Below are 9,924 nucleotides of genomic sequence, written 5' to 3'. Positions count from 1 at the left end.
GCTTCCGAAAGCTTCGGTTTCAGAGGAGCCGAGCGCTGCTGTCGTGCACACGGACGGCTGAACCGCAGCAGAAAGTCTACTACTTCGCTCCAAAGCAGCGTCGTGTGAACGGCCCCCTTAGCGCTGAGGGGCCCCACGCTGCCTGTCGGCCCAGGGCCCCTCGTAATGTTTAACGTGGCCCTGGTAATCCCCAACAATGAGGACTTCTCTCCTACATTCACGTGGCGTTTCCACCTAAATAAAACATGCCATTGGAGGTGGAGAGGCTTTTTTTTTTTTTTTTTTTAAATGAAACCTCTCATTTCAATGTGCCATTTTGACATGTGAATAGACCCAGCTCGGATCCAATCAGCTGTCTGATGGCAGAAATGTCGGAGGTATTTGACCATCCTTCTTGCATCTGTCTGATAATTTTCCTTGTGTGGTGTTGGGGTTGAAATGTGAGCGTCAGGGACCTCCTCCTCCTCCTGTGGGTGAAGTCTCTCCGAGCGCCTCTCTAACTCCAGTCTGGACTCTGAAGGCGGAGGACTCCGGAGCCGAGCGGAGCCGAGCCGAGCCGAGTCGAGCCGAGCGGAGCCGCCGAACCCCGACACGAACAGCCGCTGCCCGCCTGCCCGCCGGGACTGGAGGAGGGGTTTGTGTTTAAAACCGGCTGTTTCTGAAGTTCCTCCACCGTCACGTTTCTGTTGGCTGTTTTTCGGTGACGGAGCCGCGTTCGGACTCGCTGCGGGATTAATGGCTTTTATTAATTGAGGCTTTTTTTCCCGTTCTTCTTCCTAATTTACCTCCAGGCTGCTTCGCGGCTGCAGCTGTCGGCGAGGAGCCGCTCAGAGGACGGTTTCGTTTCCACCTCGGTGTGGGAATGGGGAAATAGCCGACCCCCTTGCCGTTTATTTATTTATTTATTCGTTTTTTATTTTTATTTTTATTTTTTTTTTGTAACTTTTCCATGACCTTCTTTCGAAGACAGAGAGCCCTGTTTTGGTTGAAGCGAGAATGAGGATGGACGGCTTTCCGCTGCATGTGGTGGCGGTGTTTGTCCTGTGGCTCCTGGTGATTTGTGGCTCCAGCTTCGAGATCGGCTCCTACGACCTGGACCGAGGCAGGCCGGCCAAGTGTGAGCCCATCACCATCCCCATGTGCCAGGGGATCGGCTACAACCTCACCCGGATGCCCAACTTCATGGACCACGACGACCAGCAGGAGGCTGCCATCAAGCTGCTGGAGTTCGCTCCTCTGGTGTCCTACGGCTGCGACGTGCACCTCCGCTTCTTCCTCTGCTCCCTCTACGCCCCCATGTGCACAGACAAGGTGTCCACCTCCATCCCGGCCTGCAGACCCATGTGCGAGCAGGCCAGGGAGAGGTGCGCCCCCATCATGGAGTCCTTCGGCTACACCTGGCCCGACTCGCTGAACTGCTCCAAGCTGCCCACCCGGAACGACCCCAATGCCCTCTGCATGGAGGCCCCCGAGAACGAGACCAGGGCGGTGGGGAAGAAGGGCGACGGCATGCTTCCCGTGCCCCCCCGGCCCCGGCAGCCGGGCGCCTCCGGCAGCCGCTCGCCGGGCACCCTGGGCTCCTGTGAGAACCCGGACAAGTTCCAGTTTGTGGAGAAGAGCCAGTCCTGCGCCCCGCGCTGCTCGCCTGCCGTGGACGTCTACTGGTCCCGGCAGGACAAGGACTTCGCCTTCATCTGGGTGACCGTGTGGTCCATCCTGTGCTTCGTCTCCACCGCATTCACAGTCCTCACCTTCCTCCTGGAGCCCCACCGCTTCCAGTACCCGGAGCGGCCCATCATCTTCCTCTCCATGTGCTACAACGTCTACTCGGTGGCCTTCATCATCCGCTCTGTGGCCGGGCCGGAGAACATCGCCTGCGACCGCGAGCACGGCGAGCAGTACATCATCCAGGAGGGACTGGAGTCCACTGGGTGCACCATAGTCTTCCTCATCCTCTACTACTTTGGCATGGCCTCCTCTATCTGGTGGGTCATCCTGACCCTCACCTGGTTCTTAGCTGCAGGGAAGAAGTGGGGTCATGAGGCCATCGAGGCCCACAGCAACTACTTCCACATGGCGGCGTGGGGCATCCCTGCCCTGAAGACTATCATCATCCTCACGATGAGGAAGGTGGCAGGGGACGAGCTGACGGGGCTGTGTTACGTGGGCAGCATGGACTCTGGCGCCCTGACGGGATTCGTCCTCATCCCGCTGTCCTGCTACCTGATCATCGGCACGTCCTTCATCCTCACGGGCTTCGTGGCCCTCTTCCACATCCGCAAGGTGATGAAGACGGAGGGCACCAACACGGAGAAGCTGGAGAAGCTCATGGTGAAAATTGGCATCTACTCCATCCTCTACACGGTGCCGGCCACCTGCGTCATAGTCTGCTACTTCTACGAGAGGCTCAACATGGACTACTGGAAGCTGAGGGGCCTGCAGACCAAGTGCGGCTCGTTCAGCGGCCCCGCCGGCGACTGCTCGCTGCAGACGTCCGTGCCCACGGTGGCCGTGTTCATGCTGAAGATCTTCATGTCGCTGGTGGTGGGCATCACCAGCGGGGTGTGGGTGTGGAGCTCCAAGACGCTGCAGACCTGGCAGGGCCTGTGCAGCAGGAAGCTGGCGGACAGGACTAGTGGGAGGAAGCCGTGCAGCGGCGTCAGCTGCAGCAGCACGCACTGCCACTACAAATCTCCTGCTGTGGTGCTGCACATGGCCAAGACTGACCTGCACTCAGACAACCCCACACACGTCTGAGAGGGAGCGCGCACACGCAGACACGCGCACACACACACACCTATGCCCTGTGTTAAGAAGCTGCTAAAAGACTTCAGAGGAACACGAGTAATTTGAACTTCTCTGCTGCTGCTAAGATGCACACAGGTACAGCTGTCACTACCAGAAACTACATCAACAGTATTCAGTGCATAAAGGGAAATGTTCAGTATTGTTACCTTTTATTTTTTATTTTTTTGTTCATATTGTTCATATATATATATTCTGTTAGTTATGGGAGGATCTTGGGAAATATTTGAGTATTTTTCTTCTAAGCGTGGCACAATAACCTGTATAAATCTGTATAAATGTTCTATTTATTGTAAATATATTTAATTTAAAATCCTTGGCTGATACCAGGTCTGTTGTTTAGATACGTTTATTACAAGTCAAGGGAAGCTAAGTGCCTTTTATGAGAAATTTGGCCTTTTTTTTTTTTTGGAGGCTAATAAATTTGTTGACTTCGTATGAAAATGTCTGATTATTTAACCATCTGATCATCTTTTTCTTGCCATCGCCCCCCAGCACCAGCAGCTCCACCCCTCTCCCTGGTAGATTAGCACAGCTTTGACAGCAGGACTCTGTCAGGGTCTCGTGTTGTGCGTCCCGGAGGCGTCCTCGTCAATAATCCTCAAAGGGAATCGCTGATGAGTGGAGCGACAAACCATGGCGGGCATTAGCGCTTTGTGTCATCGGCTTTAAGGCGCCGCAGCGTTTTTTGGGGAGGAATATATTTAATTAATGGCTGTTTTAATCCTTCCTCAGAGTCAGCGCTGTCGGCCTCTCGCCGCTCCATTTGATCCTCGTTCAAAAACGCTCGGCACTTTGATCTGAGAGCGCAAATCTGAAGTGGATTTCAGTCTTATTGCACGGTTCCACTGACAGATTTCTCAAAACTGGAGCCGCCTGTCGAGTCGATGGGCTCTTAAATGAACATTTGGGTTGACGGTGGTTTGTGGCTCCAGAAGTATCTGATATGAATTAATGGAATTCCTCCATATGAGGCTAAAACAATATTCCTTTATGCCTAGCATGAGACTGGCTGACTCAGGGAGGAGGAATGCAAAACATTATATTCATTAAATAAGTGCTCCAAGTTTGTTCCTGCCACTGACTTTTCGGTAATAAAGTAGATTTTATAGTGCACAAGAGCCACCGTGTCCTCTGAAGGTTCATTAAAAAAAAGTGAAAATAAATAGTTTTTATATTACGAGACTTCAAAACCCGAGCGCCAACTCAGATTGCAGAGGCTCGCACCTCGAGTTGTTTCACTGCAGAGCTCAGCGGAGACGACTCTGACAGCAGCGGTCATTTATTCTGTCTGCTGCGTCACCACCACCCCCACAACACCCCCCACCCCACCCAGCAGCCCGGCGGTCCGCGGGAGTCAAAGTTTTGGGGGGAAAAGTGCGATGACCAGGAGCTTGTTTTTGTTGCAGACATGTGCAGAGGTTCACAGTTGTTTTCATTTTTCCACCACTGGCAGCTCGAAGCCCGTGGAGCACATTGCATTTATTCACGGCGGCACACTCCACTATGACTCAAGCCTGCTTTCAGTGGTGTAAATAAATTATGCAGATTTTTTTTTTTTTTTTTTTTTTTACTTACCTAAATAAGCTGTCAGACCTAAAACTAGTTTTCCACAAGTGAAAGTCCTGCCCAAAAAAATAAAAAAAAGTGAATGAAAATAAAGAGCTCAGATCAGTGCAGCTTTGTGGCAAAGTTAGGAACGATTAATATCTTAACTGATTTAAATGTCTATGAAATACCTCAGTGTGGAGACCGGATTGATGAGCTAACAGCTAGTCTGAGCGTGTTCAAAGCTTCAAATCTCATAAATGTTGTCATGGTCCGTGCTAACGCTGTTTTTAACTCTTTACATCACCGTCAGCTTCACAGTTGTTAATGTAGAATTATGTGGTTATTTAGTTTAGTATATTTCTGGGTTTACCATTTAATGTTAAATCGATGCCAATGTAGTTGTTTATAAAACAGCCCTTTTCAACGTTTGAGGCTGAAGTTGTTTCGCAAAGCAATCCTTCTTCTCAGGTCCTTCCTGGCCCGTTAACCCATCAGATTTAAACTCTTTATTTCCTCAAAGGGAGGCCGCTCAAAGAGGTGCCTCCAGCAGGTAAGATAGTAATTGCTCGTAGCCGTTCCACTTCAAAAGATCCGACCTATCCATTTAAAGCATTACAGAACAGCTGATCATTTAATTTAAATGCTCAGATTGTATCCAACAGTTGCTGTTAACAGCCCCTGAGCATGTGAAATACGAGCCCGGCTGCACATTGCTGTGTGTGGGCGAAGCCAGAGAGCTTCTCCTGTTTAATCTTTAGGGATGTGTTGAAATTTAAAAGCTTGTTTTGCTTTCCACCGCTTCATCTTCAAGGTAAAAGCAATAGAGAGAGAGAGAGAGGGGGCAAAAGTTATCTGTTAAATGGGAGTATGAACTCAGTTTAAGACCTTGATGCCTCTTGTCTGTGTAGGAAATGAACCACACTTCCAATCAGCTCGGCGTTGGATCTGAAACGGCTGAGTTAACTTCAATTACTTTCATTCAGCAGACCAAGATATGGTTAACTAACATCCTCACCGTCCCCCACCTCCCCCGGTTGTGTTTTCATTGCTCAGCCTTTGTGGACTCTGTCCTCGACTTGGCAGTCCAACACGTCAAGGTCCTGGACTCTGACACTGTGTGGATCGCATTTAACTACTACTACAAAAAAAAAAAGCAGAGAAGGAGGTGCGGGGGCTGTTTTGATTGGAGCCTCAACTGGCTGGTGGAGTTTCAGCCACATGTTCCAGTTTGTGGGCGCCTGAGCTGGGGGTGGGGGGTGNCGGGGGTGGCGTGCTTCCTCCCCAGTTTACAGCCCACTGACGGGACCCAGAGAGGTTGGACACTTGCTGCGTGAGACAAACCAGCTCGTCCCACCTGTGCTGAGCTGATTAGATAGCAGGGAGTTGAGCTCACAAGAGGGGAGGGAGGGGGTTCAGAGGGTAAATTTGTCTTCTCCGGCAGGGTCTTGTTTAAGGTTTTCCCTCCTTTTTCTTTTTCTTCCGTTTTTTTTTTTTTTTTTCCCCAACCAGTATAAATCCAGGTCACTGGCAGCTATTTTTAGCTTCTTTCATTCACAGAGGGGAAAAGAATCCCACATCGCCGAGCTTCAGGCCGAAGCAAAGAAAGAAATCCAAAGACAAGAGCTTGTTTGAGCCGGGGTTGTTTTGGCGCCAGAAACGTGGCTGCCGGGAACACCTCACACACACACACACACACCTGAGGTCAGGAGTGCAGTGGCATCGACGACCAATGAGCGCCCAGCTTGTTTTAGAGAAAACCCCACCTCAACCTAAGAAACGTCCAAATTCAGGAGTAGGTAAGCTCAGTCCGGCTCGAAGGGTTTAGTTTGGCTCCGTTTCCGGGCTGTTTTTCTTCTCCTCTGGCTCAGGAGGTTAAATAGTGTCAAAGTCACTGAGCAGCGAATTTGTCTGGGCCAAAAAGGGAGTCTACTCCCTGGGAAAAAGGCAACACTTTCCCTTCAAGTTTCTCAGAAAACACTCGATTGTGTCCCGCCGCCAGCCTCGCCGTGTATTTATTGGTTCACGGGCAGCACAGAGCAGGTCTGTTTGTACGGGATTTGTACAGTGGGCTTTCAGTGAAAAGGCGTGAAAACCCCCTCAGCGGTCATCCCTCCTTTCAGCCGCTGACACCGTGTGTTTTGTCTGCTGAGGAGAAATCCCTCCATCTGGTCATGGGTCTGATTAAAGGCGATCATTATGGCATCAATGCACCTCCCTCGTATACTTTAGCCCACCTCCCCCTGCCTGCCCACCCCCGAGGCTGAAAAAGAGGAAAATAAAGCATCCTTCATTACTCGGCCCGCCCTCCTTCTCCAGGCCCCCCTCTCTTTGAGCACTATCCCTTTCCTGGGCCGTTTTGATGTGTAAATGAGCGCATTGAAAACCTGCAGGCCCCTAAAGAGATGCTTTCCATGAAAATGCTCCAGTCAGAGAGGAGCAGAGTTCACACAGCTCAGCGCTCCTCACAAACAGACTCCAAATCAGACGACCGACGCGCCGCCGCCGCCACTCCTGTCAGGGCAGAGACACGAAACCAAGCACACAGCTGCACATGAATCCTGACTCGTATGAAACCGCGCAGTTTGCAGGGACTTTGTGATAAGGTCTGGATACATTGTCGAATGGCATGAAACGTTTCTGCAGCATTCATCGGGTCGGCGAAATTCAAAGCGGACAGATTAAAAGTCTGTTTGGGCACAAGAACTGATCCAAAGCAGTTTTTACCTCGTTTTGATCCTTCAGTTAACTTTGAAGATGGCTTTGAAGCTCTCCTCCAGCTCAGCGGATCACTCAATTAGGGCAAAATAAGAATGTAACATATTGTGGTTTTTTTGCTGATAAAAGTGGAGTTTGTGATTTCCAACTGGTTCATTTAAAGGATATTGATCCTGGGAGTGGGAGCTAGTTCAGCCTTCTAACTTCACTGATTCCTGACAGAGTTGCCTAGCAGATTGACGGTCATTAGAAAATTGGTTTTTACTAAACTGAGGAAACAGATTTCCCCCTTTTAGTGCTTTTGTTTTGACACTTTTAGGGCTCTATATATGATAGTCTTACATCAGCAAAAATCTAAGATTAAAGTCAATAAATGTAGCCTGATTCTGCTTTATTTTGGAAATCTTTAGAAAATAAATGCTGTATTTGTTCACCGACATGAAAGCTTGTACTTTTTTTTTAATTAATATCCTCCTATCAAAAGGAACATCAAAACAAAAACACGTTTTGTACATGAGCAACTATATTTGGGTTTGTGAAGGGACTACCAGGTCAGAGCCTCTGACATAACAAGTCTGTCACTTTGTTTGGGGCTGCGCAGGTCTAAAAATATGTCCTACAGCGGGCCGCTCAGGCTTTCAGCTGGCGCACACGTCATAGTGGAGCTCCAACAGCTCTGCTTTCAGCTACGCTGACCCTCAGCCTCGGAGGATATAAACAGATTTATTAGCTAACCAAAGGAACGCTGCGTTCCATTTAGTTCGGAAATCAAAACTCGGAGTTGAGGACGACGTCACCTTTACTGGGTTCCAGTTGCAGCCGGCAGACGTTGCTCATTTCTCTTCTCGTGGATCAGTCCAGCAACTGCGAGCAACACGGGTCGACAACAGTGTATTTCTTTGTTTGCATTTGAACACCGTAGCAACATTTCACCCTGACAGAGAAAAGTGCACAACTGTCTCTGCAACTGATTTTCATCAAAAACAAACTGACCAAAGTGAAAATAAGAAGTTTGGTTATTACTGCGGCTGCAACCTTTTTGAGAGAAAGGTTTTGGGTTTTGAAGTCAGGGACCTCCAACTTTTTGAAGTCATGCATTTGATCCGTCTTACAGCTCTGAATTTCCAACCATTAGCAGCCTGTTAGCGTGTGCTAACCTCTTCTAGGTGAATTTTTATACTCAAAGTAATGTGCCAGAGGGATTCATTCAGGCTGTCTTCCACCAAACGGGAGCTGAGGGAAATGGATGCATTGAGGAAGAAATCCAGCTGTGTGTTTCTTTGGTTGTTAGTAAGATTAACATGTTCAAATGTGGTCTGTAATGTTGATGCTAGGACGAACAAGTGAAGTACAAGCAGTGAAGTATAGGCACACATCAGTGGGCAGCTATGGGAGCTGGTGGAGGGTCCAGTGCCTTGCTCAGGGGCGCCTAAGCCATGAGGAAGATTGGAGTAAGACGGTGCTCCTCATCCTCTGTCCCCAGCTCATCGTATAGAGAGGCGAACCAGAGACCTTCGGGTCCAAACCATAAACTTTTCTGCTGTAGAGATTCTGGAGCGGTATCTGGGTAAAGTGACTATCAGACAATGGACGCAGTCTTCAGATTTCGTTAATATCTTTTAATGGAAATAAGACGAGACTAGCAACTTGTTAAAGTTTATTTTGTATTAAAATGATTCATACTGACTTTGACTTGAAAATATCTGCAGTTCCAGTAGAGGATCCCAATCACTTCCTCGTTGTGAGTTTGGGGATTTTTCCTCCTCTTTGTTGTCTGACTGGGTGGCACAGTGGTGCAGTGGTTGGAGCTGCTGCCTCTCCCTGCCTCTCCCAGCTAGAAGGTTGCAGGATTGCTTCCCGACCTGGGGCCTTTCTGGGTGGAATTTGCATGTTCTCCCCATGCACATGTGGGTTTACTCCTGGTACTCTGGTTTCCTCCCACAGACCAAAAACATGTTAGGTTCATTGATGACTCTTAAATTGTAAAAGGAGAAGCAGGTAAAGACAATGGATGGATGGATGGATGGATGTTTTCTGACTTGGAGGCGACAGTAAAACCTGTGAACAGAGAATGGTCCACCTGATGCATTAATTTAAAATCTAACATAGAGTCTGTTGAAATAATGAGGAGAATATGTCAGGGCTGCAGTCAATGCATCCTTTCAGGCACTAAATTCTGCTTGGTTTTTTTATTGCATAAAAGGCTACATTTACAGTCTCAAATCTTATTCCTGCAAAACTCTTCCTGTGAGTCACTTTATGCTAATGATGTATTCTAAAGCCAGAGGTGCTTTTAACTGAAAATGCATTAAATTAAAGGCCAAGCGTACCTTAAAGGAACGCACATCTCCTGCTGCCAGAGATTTAATCTAAAATCACTGCATGAAACAATCTTGTAAACAACGTTGTGCACATTCACACACAATACTGCAAGATCTCAAGCAGTCTCAAAGGGTGTCAGCTACAACCACAGCATGTTTTAGCTCAATAATCTATAAAACTGACTGAGTTATAGTCATTTTGTGTCGGCAAAGTTTGATTAGCTGTGGCGGCAATCTTGAATTTGGTTAATCAGGTAGATGTGCATCCAATGGTTCCTTTCTGAGAGTTTCATTGAAATCCATTCAATGGCTCATGAGATATTTTGCTAACACAACAGACAAATGATCGCACAGACAGACATTCACCCCCACCCACCCCCCAGTTTGCCTGCAGCAATAAAGGCTGCAGGAAAATACTGTAAAAAGGGCAGAAGGCAAAACTGTCAAGAGAAAGGATTTTGCTCTCCTTTTCTTGCTTTTATTTCACTTTTCTTCCTTTCTCATGTCCTTTGCTCAGTTTGCCCCTCTGTCT

At 48.5% G+C, this 9,924-nt stretch overlaps 1 protein-coding gene across 1 annotated transcript; it reads left to right on the top strand.

The window, feature by feature from the left end:
* The first annotated feature begins 302 nt into the window (after positions 1-302).
* On the top strand, positions 303-3,903 carry fzd9b (frizzled class receptor 9b). Its single transcript, XM_017423939.3, has one exon. The coding sequence runs from the start codon at positions 997-999 to the stop codon at positions 2,755-2,757; it is 1,761 nt and encodes a 586-aa protein (XP_017279428.1). The 5' UTR covers positions 303-996; the 3' UTR covers positions 2,758-3,903.
* Positions 3,904-9,924: the final 6,021 nt, after the last annotated feature.

The sequence above is a fragment of the Kryptolebias marmoratus genome, linkage group LG2 (genome assembly GCF_001649575.2).
Source record: "Kryptolebias marmoratus isolate JLee-2015 linkage group LG2, ASM164957v2, whole genome shotgun sequence".
Classification (NCBI taxonomy): domain Eukaryota; kingdom Metazoa; phylum Chordata; class Actinopteri; order Cyprinodontiformes; family Rivulidae; genus Kryptolebias; species Kryptolebias marmoratus.
Note: the sequence above shows the minus strand (reverse complement) of the source record. Positions and strands in the feature narration are given on the sequence as shown.

Excerpts from the sequence above, each read along its gene's own strand:
- fzd9b (XM_017423939.3), top strand. The coding sequence starts at position 997 with ATGAGGATGGACGGCTTTCCGCTGCATGTGGTGGCGGTGTTTGTCCTG.